This window comes from Acomys minous, assembly GCF_964271855.1.
Source record: "Acomys minous genome assembly, chromosome: 1".
Classification (NCBI taxonomy): domain Eukaryota; kingdom Metazoa; phylum Chordata; class Mammalia; order Rodentia; family Muridae; genus Acomys; species Acomys minous.
This window is the reverse complement of record NC_140483.1, coordinates 47379245-47397297: the sequence shown is the minus strand read 5'-3', so window position 1 is coordinate 47397297 and position 18053 is coordinate 47379245. Positions and strand designations below refer to the sequence as shown.

General features: G+C 37.8%; 1 protein-coding gene across 5 annotated transcripts in view; it reads left to right on the top strand.

The window, feature by feature from the left end:
* Positions 1-194: 194 nt before the first annotated feature.
* Positions 195-18053, top strand: part of UCHL5 (ubiquitin C-terminal hydrolase L5) — a 33430-nt gene continuing 15571 nt past the window's right edge. For 2 of the 5 annotated variants that reach the window (XR_014782066.1, XM_084796453.1), the window contains exons 1-3: positions 195-413; positions 7008-7071; positions 8899-9004. Coding sequence is in view for 3 of the 5 variants with exons in the window: in XM_084796453.1 (XP_084652579.1) it covers positions 338-413; positions 7008-7071; positions 8899-9004 (246 nt within the window). In the remaining 2 variants the exon portion in view is untranslated. The remainder of the gene's footprint in view (positions 414-7007; positions 7072-8898; positions 9005-18053) is intronic. The other 3 variants (XM_084796452.1, XM_084796451.1, XM_084796454.1) reach the window with 3 other exon arrangements.

Below are 18053 nucleotides of genomic sequence, written 5' to 3'. Positions count from 1 at the left end.
CCCTCCCACGCTCCGCCCCAGCTCCGGGATGCCTAGGGTCCCGGATGTGCCGTCCTTCGGCGCTCCCAGGCCCCGCCCCTTCGTCGGCCCAGGCGGAGGGCGCTACGGATCCTGAGAGGCTGAGGAGCCGTTTCCACGTCTCCTGGGTGGCTAGAGCGTCCTTCCGTGCTCCGTCGCGCTGCAGGTGACGGCGCCCGGAGGCTGTCGGGAAGTAGGCGGGGTGACGTGGGGTTGACGCTCAGCGGCGGGTTTTGCTGAGGTCCGAGGCCGGTGGCAGCTGGTGCTGGGGTTTTCGCTGAGCGCGAGGTGGAGCGGGGCGGCGTGTGTGGCCGGGGCCATGACGAGCAATGCCGGGGAGTGGTGTCTCATGGAGAGCGACCCCGGGGTCTTCACCGAGCTCATTAAAGGATTCGGTGAGCACCAAGGGGACCATCCTGGGCCGGGGGTTCCGGGAGGAGGCTCACGCTTTGGGCCAGGTGGTCACCTGCCGCCGCCACCGGCGCCCGGCGTCGGAGAAGTGACTTTAGGGACTGGAGTCGACGAGTGTGGAAAAATAGGGCTTCGGCCGCATCCTCGGCCCGGGGCAGCAGCGTCTCCGCAGTGATCTTGGGAGCCACACCACGAGGGCAAGGATCCCCCTCTCTGCCTTATGCACTGCTGTATTCTCCGGACATGGGACTCGGATACTTGAACGGACTGGAGCGTCTTCCTTCCCTGTCTCCCTCCCTCATCATCTCCCACGCGCTTAATCTTGTCCTTTCCACTGTCCCTTTCCCCGCGGAGCCTCCCTGTCCCCGGTGTGGTCAGGTGCATCGCTCAGGCCGTCGGTCCTGCGGAGCAGCTGGTCTAGGGCGTGTGCTTTCCAGGGTGGTGTCTAAGGCTCCAGCCGCCCGGCAACTCGAGCTTCTAGTTTCTCAAAGCACAACTTTCATCTTTCATGTGTGGGCACCTCTTCCGGACCTCACGGATGCCGTCTACGCGGGCCTGCATACTACCGCCCTTGTTCTTTTACTGCCTCCTTTTTTTTTTTTTTTAACTTCCGGTGAAGTTCAGTTTTTCTTGAGGTAGTGCTCATGCCTAGAGCTTACCTCTGAATTCTCTCTGACTTCCTTTAGTGCTAGTCAACCAATTGGACATTTTATCCTTTCTCATGTTCTCAGCCTCTTTTGGGGAGGTTTTTTTTTCTTTTACCTTTCCCTAATTTTTCCTCATTGCTTTTTAACGGTTTTGTTACACTTTGTACCCCAAGCACAGCAAATGTCAATATAGAACTTGTCTATTGTACATGGCTGAAGAGCATATGTTCAACTGTACCTCGGGCGTACAGTTATGGATTCGAAATTTTAATGTGAACTGGAGAACTGAGTCAAACTATAGTAATATGTTGTTCTTAGTTTAGTAGTATACAGAAGCTGCTTTAAGCATATAGATCTTGGAGGAGCTGAGCAAAAGGAAGCATAATCTGTAGTGCATTTACCTGAATGTAGCTTGTGGAGCAGCTACCAGATTAACTAAACATCAGGTGTAATGAATGGGCAGGCAGAGTATAGGGCTTAGGTGAAAAGGTAAGTCATGCCAAATTATGTACCACATTGTGTAGATTGGGTTGCCCTGTAGGCACTGGAGACTTACAATGAAAAGGAGTTGAATGAAGTTCAAAAATATTGAAATAAAATTAGTTTGTGATTAAGATTGACTATGCTTACAGTGCTCAGAGTTATGAAAGAATAAGACGAGAATCTTTTTGAAAATGGTAAGTGTGTGGGTGATTGGCGTGACATTAAGTCATGGGCTACGGAGAGACAGTATTTATGTAATAGTTCAATCTCAAGTTGCATGTGGAAATACCTCCTCCTCATTCTCTTTGGAGCAGGAATAGATCCAGAACATGCTACATTAAAAGAGGAGTTCTCAGGGCTGTCAACCTTACAGTGGAGGTTGAGTGGTAGTATATTTCTCCTACATAAAAAGAAAGAGAGAGAAAAAAAGCAGGAGTTGACTGAGTATAGGAAAAAAGAGACAAAGGTAATTTTAGTTTCTGGCTTGAGTGGTTAATAAACTACAAGGAGAAAAATTGAATTGATGGGCAAGAAAATCAATTTTGAGCCCTACTGAGTTTGCAGTGTTCTCAGATTATGTGATAAATTTTACCTTCACAGTCTTAGATGTCATTTAAAAAGTTGATTTTCAGAGATAGTGGTCCAAATAAGTTTATTTTTAAATTAATGCAGTCCAGGGCTGCCTGATTACCTGAGTGAGTTCCTTCCCCAGAACCCACGGTAAACGGGGTGATCCCTCCTGAAAGCCCTCACTGTGGCCCATGTGCTCTGTCACACACACACATACACAGTACAGAGAAAGAAATTAATGTAGTTCATAAAAGCTGTCTTCAGTTTTACATAGAGAAAACTTGGAATTTGAAAATTATTTAGATAAAATGAGACATTAAAGTAATAATATGAGTACATCTGCACATTTTAAAAGTAAAGCAATAATTGTTAATGATTTGGTTCCTAACGTAGAATAATTTTGGAAAATCTTAAATGAAGATAGTTTATATCATCAGGTGCTTCAAAGGGAAAAAAAAACATTTTATTCCAACTATTTTCATTTTTTACCCCTTGTCTAGTTTTTATATATACAATAGGGGTTGGAAGTTAATCCTTTTGTAAGTGAAACCTCTGTTTTATGAATACTAGTTCAGATTCCGCCCCCACCCCCTCCGAGACAGAGTTTCTCTGTGTAGCCTTGACTGCCCTGGACTCACTTTGTAGACTAGGCTGGTCTTGAACTTACAAAGATCCCCTTGCCTCTGCCTCCCAAGTTCGGGGGCTACAGGTATGTGTCACTGTACCCGGCTATGTGTACATACTTTTAATTCACTGTGTTGGTCTAAGTCTGACAACATATGGACATCTATGCTGTGAGAAGAAGTCAAGCATAGCTCCTCATCTGTAACTACTGACCCATGGATCCAACATGGAGTTTTCTTGAGATTAGGACTCTTAGGATCACATCTAAGATGTATTTTATTTTATTTTGAGGAAAGAGACAAGTTAATACTTGGCTACAAAAAAGTCTTGGGAAGTTCATAAATAGCGTTCAAACAGCACTAATTCATTTAAAGGGTATCAGTCTCTAATTTAGGGCTCTGAGTTAAGTTCACATTGTAAAGTCTTTATTTTATTTTATTTTATTTTATTTTATTTTTTTAAGAGAGGTTGCCTAGTTGCTCACATCACCAGCTACATGGTGCATATATACATGCGTATCATTATCTTTATATAATAGGATAACTGAGAATGGAGTTGAGGAAAATTTATGGGAGTGTTCTTTTGTTGGAGGCTGGAGATGCTAGAGCCATCCCTACTGCATTTGGTAGACTTGGTGATGGCGTTAAGAGAGTAAAAAATTGTTGTGAAGCCATCTGTTGGAAGATAGCTTTTCTAACAGTTGTTAAAGGCACTATCAACATTTTGAGAGGAAACTACCAAAATATTTTTTGTAGGGAAGGGGGTTCCAGGTATGTTTTAAAGAAAGTATTGTTCTATATGGTTTGGACAATCATCCCTGATAACTATACTCTTGTTTTGGAAAAAGTGAGTTTATTAAGTATATAGTATATTAAAAGGACATATAGATGAACAAAACATGACCAAACGGGGACTGGGGAGATGGCTCAGTGGGTAAGAACATGCATGCTTCTAATGGCTTTGTAATTCCAGCTCCATGGGATCCTTTAGGGCCCAAGGACACCTGAATTCAATCACATGCACACACAGTTTAAAAACTAAAAAATTAAACACTTATAAAGCATCACCATAGGCTGGAGAGTTAACTGAGTAGTTAAGAACACTGGTTGCTCATCCAGAGGAACTAATTCAATTCCTATCATCCACATGGTAACTTACAACTGTCTGTTACTTGTCCCAGGGGATCCAGTACTCTATTTTGACTTCTGTAAGCATCAGGTCTGCATGTGGTGCACATACCCACAGGCAGGCAAAACACTCATATACTAAATAATTATATCTAAAGAAAAAAAAACCCAAACAAAAAACATCAAATCAGATACTCAAAACATCCAGCAGAAATCCACCGGGGAAGTCCCTTTGAGGTAGTTGGCTGGAGTTTCCCAGAGATTTCTGGGTAGAACAGAATGCCACCTCCAGCGAGCCTTTCAGGTACAATAACAAACCACAAGATTCACAGCATTCAGCAGAAAGTAACTGGAGAAGTTGAGGCCAATTCAATGATGTTTTGCTATCTACCTGTAATTTATTGATTGCTTGTTTACTTTGACTTGCTATATATTTAATAAAGTCACTCATTCAAAACCAAAGGTATGACTATTGTAAATCATTCTTCAGACCATACAGGATTACTACTGCTATTATCATCATCATCATAATCATTATCATTTATTATTGGTCAGGCATGGGAGGCTAATGCAGAAGAATCACAAGTTCAAGGTCAACTTCAGTTGATAGTGAAACTCTTAAAAGTGGAAGAAAGAAAAGGAAAATGTTTTAAAAATTAGTTTCAGAGTTTTATAGTTGTATAAGAAACAACACTAAAATCAATAAAATATGTTAGTGCATAAATATTTCAAAAGTTGTCATTTTAATTTTACAGCCTCCTTAGAAAAGTGTTCTGGTTTGAATGACAGCTTATATGATCATATGGTATAGGATTTAGTTCAATTACTCAGGAAAAGGTTCTTATGAACATCAGTACTAATGAATGATCTGTCCAGCCCTGAACTTATATGTACTATGTATCCTTCATACATAATTTATGTATCCTTTACTGTCTTTGATTTGAATGTATTGGATCATTGGGCTTCTAAGTGTTACAATTGTTTTTTTAATGTCTGTCCTTGCCAGGGTCTGCTACTGTATATAGCACAAAAAGTATTTGATAAATAATAGTATTTCATTAACTTTGAAAACCCTTTCCTCATCTCGTGTGCGTGCGTGCGTGTGTGTGTGTGTGTGTGTGTGTGTGTGTGTATTTGTGTGTAGTATACAGTATGCATGTGTTTGTGATGTTTAGAGGTTGATGGTATATATTTTCAGTTACTCTCCACTTTAGTTTCTGCGGTAGGGTCTCATTGAACCTGGATCTAACCTGTTAGCTATGTCAGCTATCCAATAAGCTCCAGAAGTCTACCTGTCTCTTGTAACCCCCCTCCCTCCCATGGAAGCTGTCTCTGGTTTCTCCCCTGCCTCTCATGGAAGCTGTCTCTGGTTTTTATGTGGGAGCTGAGGGTCAAAATCCGCATGCTTGTAGCCAGGCACTTCTCAACTTTTTACTTAATATGTATTAGGAAAGTTTGCATTTAGTTTTTTGTGTTTTATTCCTGTTCTCCCCCTTCTCTTTGTGTATAACAGGAAAACTTTTTTGTTGTTTACTTTTTCTTCTTTAGAAAAAATAGATACTAACTTGGATTTGTATTTATTTTTTTTGTTTTTTTTTTGTTTTGTTTTGTTTTTTCAAGACTGGGTTTCTCTGTGTAGCCTTAGCTGGCCTAGACTCACTTTGTAGTCCAGGCTGGCCTTGAACTCACAGCGATCCACCAGCCTTGGCCTCCCAAGTGCTAGGATTAAAGGCGTGCACCACCACCGCCCAGCCTTGGATTTGTATTTATATGAGGAAAGCAAAGCTGAAATTTGCTGTCTCTTTTCTCAAGGGTGAGCTTCGAGACAGCCAGCTGTGGTAGCTCATACCTATAAATTCAGCACTTGGGAGACTGAAGCAAGAGACATGGGATGATACAAACTAGCATGTACACTTTGTTTCATGCTAGGGATTGAATCTAAGTACTCTGCCAGTGAACTAAAAGAAACGTTTCTACAGGAGGTCTGAAGGTTTCTTGAAATAATCACTTGAAAATAATCAAGAATGTTAGGTTTCGAGACAGCTGCAAGCAAATGTGGGCTTTAATTAGTAGTGATGTAGTGATTTCTGGCAGACAACTTAATATCCTGAATATTCTTGTGTTAAAGTCATATTCTTAGGTATTTCAGAAATACTATCCAAAACTCTACACACAAGAGACACTGGTGAACATCATCATTTTTATGTATTGTAATAATCATAGCTACCTAGCCTTCAGTGTAGGCAGTATACTAAATATGTCTTATTTATTCTCATTGGCATCTCCCAACAACTGTGGAGATCAGGATATGGTCATATGTAGTAAATGGTTGAGCCATGATTCAAATTTAGCATTTAAGAGGCTGAGTGCTTACTATGTCACTACTATAATACTTCTAGAGTGGGGTTTCTTAGCTGGAGCTAACACTAGTGGTTAGATAATCCTGGAGGCTCTGAACTCCTGTATTCAAATCCTCCTCTTTTAGCTTTTCTAGTACCTAGACCAACAGATGTATTGTCTTACCCAGCCAGATAATTTGTTTCCTGTGTAATGTAGGATTTGTCATTATTTCTTATCTCTTCCTTCTAGATGCCCGTGGTAAGTTACCTGTATTCTTCACACCAGTGACAAAAAAAAAAAAAAGTCTAATAGATTTTGCTGTATATTCCCAGGGGTACAAAATAACCATGATTGGAAAAAGTGGTCTAGAAGAGTGTGCTTGGGTTAGGAAAAGAGGCTAGCAGAAATATATACTCAGAATATATCAAAACTAAAGATTGAAAGTCGCTGCTAAGTACTATTCTTTAATATAAAAAGAAAAGGTATATAATGATTTAAAAAGAGTTAAGGATAGAGTAAGAAACAAAGCCAAGCATTGTTATACTTAGAAGACAGATCACAGGGTTCTGATTTGACGCAATAAACCCTAGAAACTTAATACTGTGCTCTCACAATAAGTCACTGGAAACAATAAAGGCAGTAGTGGAACTTGGCTGAGAGTGTTAGCAGTTTTACTATTTTAATTTGTCATGTCTTGTCCTGGAATGTGCCTTTCTTTTACTTAATTATATTTTTTATTAAGGAGGAAATAATTTGATATCTAAAGAAAAAAATTTTTTTGTTTTAGGTTGCCGAGGAGCTCAAGTAGAAGAAATATGGAGCTTAGAGCCTGAGAGTTTTGAAAAGTTAAAGTAAGTGGAGTTTTCCTTGTATTTATCTACCTTTCTGCACGTAGATGTGTCTGTTGATTTTACTTGAATTATTGTAGGCTAAATGCATTTAGGTTTTTCTTTGTTTTTCAATTCTGTGTTAAGTATTATCCTGAGTTTATAACTAAGAACCTGAGATTCATAAGTTATATGTAAGAGATTAAAAGCTTTTTTATAGCTGAAAATTCATAGAATTAACTTACTGTTTAATAGAGTTAAATCCTAGAATGCATTTTATTATTAAAATAATAAGTAATAGGCCATACAAGCATAGATACTGTTCATACACTAGTGCATTGCTTCCTGGGAAGGCTAAAAGTTCAAGTTCCAAATGTTGATGCTAGAAATACTCTTTTACCATCTTCCTGATGAGAATCTCCTTCCAGAGCTGAAGTAAGAGGTAAGATTGAGGCAGGAGGAATGATAACTTCTGGCAGGTTATGGATGTATAGATAATTCTCGGCCAGGTCAGCAAGCACAACGTAGTGACATTCTGCCTTTACAAACAAGCAAAAAACATAACTGTAGCTGCAAACAGAAGACCAGATGAGTTTTCATTTTGGGAGAGTTCTTAGAATCTTATAATGGGGATAAGAAATAGGCTTTTTAAGGGGGGAAATGGCAGCCAGGACCAATGCTTCATTATTTGAACTCTCAGTGTTTAACAGGCTGAGGCAAAAGAACAGTCATGACTTTGAGGCCAGCTTGGCTATATAGTGAGCCTTACCTGGGCAACAGAGTGAGCTTTTGTCACAAAAAGCCTATAAAGTAAATAAAATAAGGGGCAAATGGGTACTTATAGCTACTGTACTGTTTTTAGTAGTAAGAAAAAGATGGCTTTTTTTCTCCCACTTTTATTTCCCCATAGAAAGAGCAGTGGTTAGAGACAAAATGAGAGACTAATTCTGGTTGAAATCAGGAAAGGTAAAGGTGTGTCATTTGAGCTGTATTTTAAAATACAAGATTTTTTTTTTTAAAGAAAGCTGTCAAAAGTAAGAAATCTTAAATAATGGCTTAATGTTTCTTATACTTCTATTAAGAATGAGTAACTTCATTATGTATGAAATGGCAGTAGCCATTCAAACTGTAGTTTGAGGATTATACATAAATTCAGTAATTACGCAGAAGTGACTGCCTAGAGTTATTAATGTGTATGCTGTCAGCTGCTTTTATATAAACACCCTACATACTGGAATTTGATGTAAGTGAATAGCTTCCAGTTTTACTTTGTACTTTATTTTTCATTTCTCTTGTTTTAAGACAGGGCCACTAGCTGGGCACTGTGGTGCATGCTTTAAGCTCAGCACTTGAGATTAAAGAGACAGGCAGATCCCTGAGTTTGAGGTCTCTGTAGAGAGTGAGTTCCAGGAGAGCCAAGGCTACACAGAGAAACTCTATCTATAAAATGAAAAAAAATACAGGGTCACATGTAGCCCACACTGACCTCAAATTCCTGCTCTTTTTGCCTCTATCTCCCAAGTGCTAGGTTTGTAGGCCTATGCTACCACACTCACTTGGTTATTTTTCTAATTTTTAAAAAATGAGTTGATAAAAGATAGAAATGAATTGTCTACAGATTTGAAAATAAACTTTTTATATAATTCTGTTCCAACTGATCTAGCTTTTAGTTTTATTAACTTTTAAGCCAACATTTTAATGAATATAAATGGCTGTCTTAGTTATAAAATTTTTCTTAATGTAGTTAATTTGCGATCTCTATGTTAAATGGCTGACTATGACTCAATATATTGATGATATATATAAAAGAATCTGGTTTTGGTATTGCTAATTTAGTTTTTTATTTTGTAGGCCAGTTCATGGCTTAATTTTTCTTTTCAAGTGGCAGCCAGGAGAAGAACCTGCAGGCTCCGTGGTTCAGGACTCCAGGCTTGAAACAATATTTTTTGCCAAGCAGGTATGGTCTGTAGATTCTCGGGAAAATTGCAAGAGCCACGGGACTCTAGTCTCTTATTTTTTATATTATTTTATATTTATCTAGTCTCTTATTAGACTAAATATTTTTAAAATTTTATTTTATTATGTTTCTTTTTTAACATATGTTTATATTATTACAGTGAATAAAATAAACTACATACAGCAGGAAGAACCATGAGACAATCATGAGTTATATAAATGTTACATTTGTAGTGATTTGGCTTGTTTGTATTTGACAGCCTTGAAGTAAACATCTTTCCTATCTTGTTGGGTCTAAATTTCTGAATGAAAAATCAATATCTATCATATCTCATCTCTATTAACTTAAATCATCTATCTTGATCTAAAAAGATCTTATCCCCTAACCAACTAATCTTAATTGTAAGACTAAACTATCTGGTCTTCGACCTTCCATTAGAGACTTGAGAAGGAATAAAACTTAAATACCTGAGTGAACCGGTAGTGCAGGTTATCAGCTTCCAAAATGAAAAAAGGGGCTCAGACAGTTTACTGCCTGTACAGTCACCCAACACTCTTTATAACGTTGGAATATCATCTTCGGCCTTCTAGCCCAATATCTCTACCAGACATATTCGTGAGGCAGGAACTATTGAGGACTTATTTAGCCTGTCTTGGAAGAGTATGGCCGTCGTCAACTCTGCCTGCATCTAAGCTTGCCCATTTTTAGGCAGAATATTAGACCAAAATTTAATGAAAAAATTTTCACTGCTTTGTAAGTGATATTTTCGAGAGAAGCTGCTGAATTAAAGAAAATAATTTAACTATTTGCATGTAGTTTGCTACTTTCTTTCATTGTGGGGTTCCTTTAAAATTTATTGCTAGAAACAACTTTTGCTTATATGATTATCTACTAGTATTTAATGTATTAGACAATAAAACTGAGACATTTAAGAAGTGATTAGTTGATGAAACATAAACATGATTGATAGTGTATTTTTCAGACCATAAGATGCCACTTCCCCTCAAAAGTGTGGGGGAAATTAGGGTGTGCCTTATGGTCCGATTGCTATATTTACTGTTTTTCTTGTTTTACTGCTCTAAAAATTGGGTGTGTCTTATAGTTAGGTGCATCTTATAGTCCGAAAAATATGGTATATGTTAAAATAAGTAGCTTGTGGACAAATTCAGGGCCTCTAGCATGACAAGCAACCACTCTATAACAATGTAAAGTTTAAACCTAAATAACATTTTAAATGAAACCAACTATTTACCAGACTCAAAAAGTTAAAAAAACAATTGTTTTAAATAATTTCAAATGTGTATAATACCTGGGTTAATGGAACCCACAAAAATTGTCTCTTCTGTTTCTTCAGTTAGTCTCTCTTTGTTTTTGTTTGCTTTTGGTTGAAGTAAGTGAAGAAAATCTATACTTTAATATTATGTAATTAGAAGGAGAGGAATAAAAATAAATTTTAGGTAACTTTAATATCCTTTTACACTGTATGGAAACTTCAGAAATGTTATTTTAAAAGTTATGCTGTACTAGGGATTGGTGATGCAGGCCTTAATCTCAAAACTCAAAGGCAGAGGCAGGTGGAACTTTGTGAGTTGGAAATCAGACTAGTCAGTTAGTGAGTTCAGGCTTATCTAGTGCTACACAGTAAGACTTTGTCTCAAAAACAAAACAAAACAAAAAACATTAGCTTCACCGTGAAATGTACCTTGTGCTCTGTTAAATATGTTTGGATTATGTTACCCTTTGTCATTTTTCATTCTACATAATTGTGTAGCAACATTAGTCATTTGGAAAACTCACTGTCTATATACTTCATTCAAATGTTTATGAATTTGATTGAACTAAGGTTTATAGCAAGTCACATGTGTTAAAATCATTTCCTATATTATTAGAAAAATTGTGTTGTGAAATTTATAAACTTAGGGTTTGTTCAGAGTTTTATAAAATTCCAATTTTTATGTGAAAGCTCAAATTGATGATAAACACCAGTCAGATTTCCTTAGAGCCAGAGGCTGGTATTACTGTATTTTCCGGAAAATAACACAACTTTTTAACCCCGAAAAATCCAAGCCAAAGTCGAGGGTTGTGTTATATGCTGGGTACTTACCTGCAGCTTGCTTCGTATGCCCGGTGCATATAGTGGGGTTGCCGTGGTCGATTCCCTGCTCTGTGCGGGGAGTAGGAAGCAGGGAGGAGCAAGCTGCACACATCTTCCTGTACCTTGAGGAGGAGAACATGAGTGTTGATTGGCTCTCCACCAGAACCCACCTACTTGATCCCGAGGGCTTTTGGGGTTGAGTGTGTAGTACGCCTTAAAGGGTCAGTGTAGTCCAGCACTGGCTGTCTGGTAGCATTTAATAAAGTGCCTGGCTGTCTGTGCCCTGCCTGCAAATAGACACATGCCCGAGTCTGCTGCACAGGGTGTGCATTGGAAGAGGGGGAGTCTTATCCCGCGAGTATATTCCAAACTATATTTTAACTGGAAAAATTACGCCCAGTCATTTTATATGCTGGAAAATATTTGCCAGATAATCTTGATTGAAGTCATGTTGGTCAGTCATTTTTTTTCAGGTAAAAATGAAGTTCTAGAAAAAAGGCATCGACTTAGCTGACAACACAAACTATCACAAAAATGCTATTTCTCAAATAGCTAGCATTTCTTGGTATTATGCTCTGCACAAGTAATTGGCATATCATATTTCATTGCACAAAATAGTAAAGGTGTGCACTAAGATAAAAATGTAATAAAAACAGTTTTCACTGTTTTGTAAATGATACTTTTCAGTGAAGCTACTGCAATTAAAATTTTTAACTATATAAGTTAAATGCTATTGTTTGGGTTTGTTTGTTTTTAAATACATCATTGCTTTTATGCTACCAGAAAGGAAAAAGCAAGGAAAGGCAAAAATTGTTTTAGTTAGAATTATGATAGAAATAATTGAGCTTGGGAAGGATCTTTCCTTTTCCTAGTGATTGACTTAAAACATTGCTTCTTTCTAATGGTACAGAAGTATAAGTATGAACATTAATATCTTTATAATCCCACACTGATTGCTACTAACCACTTTTAATAGTGTGACTCATTTAATCAATAAGTAGACTGTATCTGTTACACAAATTGTAAGCATTTAAAAATATGATAATGAAAATGAAAAAGTTCATATATATCTCTTGCTTCAGAGATGGCTACTGTTAAATTCTTGTATTTTCCTTTATGTGTTTCTCTGTGTGTGTGCTTGTCTATGTTTGTTATTTCTTCCGCTTTAGCCTGTACCTCTGAGAGTTGGGAATTTAGCTTTTATATATAATACATGACATATAGTATGTATCTAGTAAATGGAGACTGAACTGTTTGTATGTAAAACTATCATGATTAAAGAACTTTGCCCCATTAAGACCAAGACATTAAAATTGTGTGGTTCAACCAAGCCTACCTGTGCTTCTGTTGTTGCAGCAGTAGGTTTTATTGTTGGTGTGATTTTGGGGTGAGGAAAGGTGGCTCACTGGCTGTCATAGACTGGTCTGGAACTTGGCATGTGTCTCAGCCTCCCAAGTGTTAGGATTACAGATTTATGCCACCATACCTGGCCAGGAACTTTGCTGTTGGTAAGGTTTAAAAGAATACTGGAGGGGCTGGAGAAACACCTCAGAGGTTAAGAACACTGTTGGTCCTGAGTTCAATTCCCAGCAGCCACATGGTGGTTCACAACCATCTGTAATGAGATCTGGTCACCTCTTCTGGCCTGCAGGCACACATCCATGCAGAATACTTACTGTACAAATAATAAATAAATAAATCTTTTAAAAAAGAATAGTTGATATAAAAGAGATGATAATTTCTGTTGTTTTTGACTATTTTCTTAATAATTTATTATATTTTTTGAATGTTTTTTGAATTAAAGAATATTATTTATATGAGTATTTTACTTGCATGTATGCCTATACACTACATGCATGCATTGCCTGCAGAGGCCAGAAGAGGGCATTGGACCCCTGGAACTGGAATTGTTGCTAACCACCATTCCAGAGCTTGGAATCAAACTCTTCTGTGGAAGAGCAGTTAGTGCTCTTAACTACTGAGCCTTCTGTCCAGCCTTCTGGGTTACATTTGTATCTTACTGTAAATTGATGTTTTATTTGTACTATTATGTTATAGATGTCAAATTAATAACATTTCATTATTCATTACAGGTCAGTTTCACTTTAATATTTGTTTCATGTGTGCCTGTTAGGAGAATTTCTACATAAATACATCATTTTTGAAGAGTATCTAGACTTTGAGGCGTGTTCTCAGAAATCTAAAAAGTACATTTGAACTGGAAGTGATCATACTTTGAGGGCTGAAACATTACATTGCAGTGATGCTTTTATAAAAAAAATCACTGTTGCCGTGTTGCTGACAGCTAAGGCATGGTCTACTACCTTCTTTTCTACTTGACTGCATCTCTTTTGTCTTTCAGGAGAGAGTTGTTTGAGTAGTTAGAAAGACAAAAGGTGTTAATACTCACCAGCTATGGCTTACTAGAGCTGGTATATAGATCAAAATCAATAAAGGAAAGGGTTGTGTGAAGCAAAAGCCAGAGAAGTTCTGCAATGGAACTTCCGATTGTATTTTGCCAGTGGTGTCACTGACTTTTCACACAGTGCTTTCTGACAGTATACATGGTATTGTCTTCCTGGGAAATTCCAACTGATTTGTAGTGGTGATGGTTTTTATAGATCTTATTGGTTATTCATGTAGATTACCTTAGTCTTATGCCCCACAGGACACAGCTAATGCCACCCCAAAGCCCCCACTCTAAGCCACATTGTTAGAGTATGCATATGGCACAAAGAAGCTAGATAAAGACATTATTCTCAAGCATCACTTTTCAAGATACCCTAGGTAGGGACAGGCCAAGGAGTCAGATTTTGAATCAATAAATAAAGGATTTGACTTTGTTGAGGTCTCAGCAGGCTGTTCCAAGTAAGCAGTATCTGTAGGTTAAGTAGGTATTAACTAGACAAAAAGGCCGAGGGTCATTTCAGATTAACAACAGCTTCATGATAAAAAGAAGTGTGACTAGTAAAAAAGTACTAAAAGAAGTCCAGTGTAGCCAACTATGGAGAGCAACAGGGAGATGTCCTGGAATATGAAGTTCAGTAGGCAGCATATGAGTCAGAATCAGGTTAGATCCAGGGTTAGAGAACAGTGCTCTTACAGTAAGTACTCTCCTTTATGTCTCCAAACTGTCGGGTTGTGCGTTCCCGTGTGAATGTCTGCTGTTTCAGAGGTTTCTTCCTGGTCCGCAGTCGTTGCCAGAGATTGAACCATTCTACTGTAGCTCCAGATACCAGATAGTAGGAAATGGGCCGCACACTCTGTTGCCTTTTAAGGACATTTATAGAATTTGTCAGTGTCATATGCTTTCTTCTCTTTAAACAAAAATTATAATTTGAGTTAGCAAGGGAAACTAGGAAGATTGCCTTTATTCCAGGTCACCGTAGACCAGGCCAAAATTTGGGCATCCAACTCTTAGATAAGAAGGAAAGGTAGATACTGGAGAGGCCCTGTCAGGTTCCAGGCTCCCCCTGGAGGAGGAAAGGGACAGAGCGCACTGTATTTTAGGGTGATTGAGACTTCCTTTACTTAGGTATTTTTTTGTTTGTTTGTTTTTGTTTTGTTTTGTTTTGTTTGTTTGTTTTTTAGCAACAATGATACATTTTTGAATTATACAGTGAAAAAAGTAAGTTTCTCAGGGTTTTCAAATTCTTGCAAGTTATACTTTTGAGTTTTAGGGAAAATAAATCAAGATTCTTAGGAACTATGCTTATTTTAAGCATACTTTAAACAATCTTAACACTATTTGAGAGACTTTTTTTTTCAATTGCTTGAGAATTTTATACATGCATATGTGTTCTGACCAAATCCACCTCTCATTCTCTTTAATTCACTTCCTCCTGTTGTCTCCTTTCACAACCATCTTTCCGTTCCAGACTCATGTACTCTGCTTTTGAACCCACTGAGGCTACTGAATGCTGCCTGTGTGCAGGGGTATAGGACCATCTGCCAGGGCATAGATATTTTCTAAAGGACTGTATTCCTAAAAAATGCTGGCTTTTCTCAACAGTTGATGGATATATGTGGGACTTCTTGAACTCCTCCCCCATCCATGCTGGGATACTGCCTGGCTTGACCTGTATAGGTCTTGAGTGTCCAGTTAAGGCCACTGAGCAGCAGCCCTGATTAAGATTCTTCTCTGTAGCTGGGTGTGGTGGTGCACGCCTTTAATCTCAGCAATTGTGAGGCAGAGGCAGCTGATCTATGAGTGTTGGAGGCCAGCCTGGTTTGCAAAGTTCCAAGACAGCCAAGACTACATAGAGAAATCCTGTCTTGAAAAAACAAAAAAACCAACCAACCAACCAACAAACAAAAGCAAAACCAAAAAACCCTTCTGTATTCTATGAGTAATAGTAAGTTATTAACACACTATTTTTCAAGAAGAGGGCATGATTAGATTTTCATTTAGGAAATCACCTTTGTTATGCTGAAAGAATGCATTTTTGACATGGTGTAGAATATAAGCATAGATTTTAATAGAATAACGTGTGAGAGTAAGCAAGACTGAAAGGAGAGGTGGATGTAGATGTGGATACATTTAGTACTTATGAGATAGAGTGGCCAGCACCTTTAGTGTGTGATGAATAGATTGTGCAAATGGAGGAAGAAGACATAGATGATGCCTGTTTTTCTTAATGTGCTGAAGGTACATGGAATGGAGTTACGATCATTCTTGATTTATAACAAATTTATGATTGGCCCAGTCATGGTTTTCTTTTATTTATTTGGCTGTTTAATTGTTTATTCATAGAAATAGTGTAAATGCCAAATATTGTGAGTAAACTTTTCCTGCTTTTTCCTTCTATCTTACTGTTGTCTAATGTAAGCTGTGTCTCCCCTCTCCATCCAGTATAACTGTTATGTGGAATTCTGTTTGCTTCTCTCCCCTTGTCTCTCTTTGTGTGTGTGTGTGTGTGTGTGTGTGTATAGGTATGCATGGACATGTGTATGGAGGCCAGAAGCAGAAGGCCAGTCACAGGTGTTCTAAGGCACCATCTACTTTTTTGAATAAAAATCTCTCACCAACCTAGAACTCAGTAAATAGGTTAGGCTATCTGACCATGGAGCCTAGGTATCCACTTACCCACTTCTCTCTACTTCCTCTGCACTGAGATTCTGAGTGTGTGCTGCTATGCCGGTGAGTGTGTGTGTGTGTGTGTGTGTGTGTGTGTGTGTATTAAATGTAGGTTCTGGGAATTGAAAAATCCTTTTTTTTGCATCTCCCCAGGCTCATTTTAAAAATAATTTTATAAACTTTTAATAAGGGTAGGTATATGCAAAATTATAACTAAAAAAAAAGTATCATGCTATACGTAAATTTGAGATGCTCTTTTCACTCAGTGTTAGGTTCTATGCATAAGTTGTCACTGTAATTCATTTATTTCATGTATTATATAATATCAGCTGCATGGACTTCCTATAGTGTCCTTTGCTGTAGATTGTCATTTGGGTTTTCTTTTCTGTACATTCCCGTCTTCTGTGTTATTATTTGTATAAGTTTCTTATATATTTGCACAAGTAGAATGATGACTTAGTGTAATGTATAAATGTGCAATTTAGGAAAAAATGTTAAAAACATTTCCAGAAGCAGTGGCTCTGACTGGCAGGCAAAGTTCAGAATTGAAAGCTAGGAGCTGATAAGATAGCTCAGCAGGGAAAGGCACTTGCCACCAAACCTGACATTCTGAGTTTAATTCCTGGAACCTCTATGCTTGAAGAAAAAGCCCTGCTCTATGTTTTTTCTTTTTTGTTTTGTTTTTAGTGCCAGGCATAGTGGTCCAAGTCTATAGTCCAGCACTTGGGAGGTAGAGGCAGGCAGATCTCTGAGTTCATGGCTAGCCTGGTCTACATAATGAGTTCCAGGATAGGCAGAGCTATGTAGTGAGACCCTGTCTTGAAAAAGCAAATCAAAACAACAAAAAAGATTTCCCCCCCAAATTTTGGTAGATTTGGCCTGTAAATTCATCCTGGTTTGGCATTTGTGAGAATATTGTAATTTTGTATTCTGTAAGTTTAATAAAGACTTCAGGTTATTTCTTTCTGAATTTCCCCTGGGATTTCTCAGTTTTGACAGAATTTTAGTGTTATTTCATATGGTTATTAAGATTTCCTTATTTTATATTTTAATTATTTACTTAATTATAGTCTCGCATTAGTATTTCATAGTTTTGTTAGGATAATGAACTAGTTGATCGTGTTTTTATTTTCAGTCCTCTCCAGTCTTTAATTTCAACTTAATCTTTCTCAAGCACCCTTAATTATGTAGTTTCCCTATGAAAAATCTTTTAGGAAATCTTTAAGATCATTGATTTATAAGTTAGTAAATGACCCTTATGGCTACAACTATACTCATACAACCAAATTACAACCATTGTAATTTGTTCCTTTATATAAACTGTTTCCATAGTTTCATTGTGTTTGCTTTAGTCAGTATGTCCAGATTTTTCAAAGCTATGTAAAAACTTCATATTTGGAAAGGACCTCTGATATGTCAGTTAAACTTGTTTCTTCTAGGGGACTGGAGAATACTGTATAAGTAATATAAATAAATCTTAGAAAAATTATTTCATCTATATTAGTTTTTGTTGTTTATGTTCTTTGTGACTCCTCTCTCCCCCAAGTTTCTTCATGAGCAACATATTTATCTTAATACTGTTTGATTTTGTATTTTTCAAGTACAGTCTCACCATGTTGAACACTAAAGCCTAAGAGATCCTACTTCCGCAGCCTTCTAACTTTACCTTTTATTTTAAAATTGAATGTGTCTCCCACTTACTGTGTGTGTGTGTGTGTCTGTGTGTGTGTGTGTGTGTGTTCACACACACTGAGCATTTCCCCATATCTCTTTGAAGGCCTTGTTTTCTTCACATAAGCCAGAGTTTAATTCATTCATAATTTGTGGTTGGGGTGGGGGTGATAGTTATTGTTTTGTATCTTTTTTTTTTTTTTGAT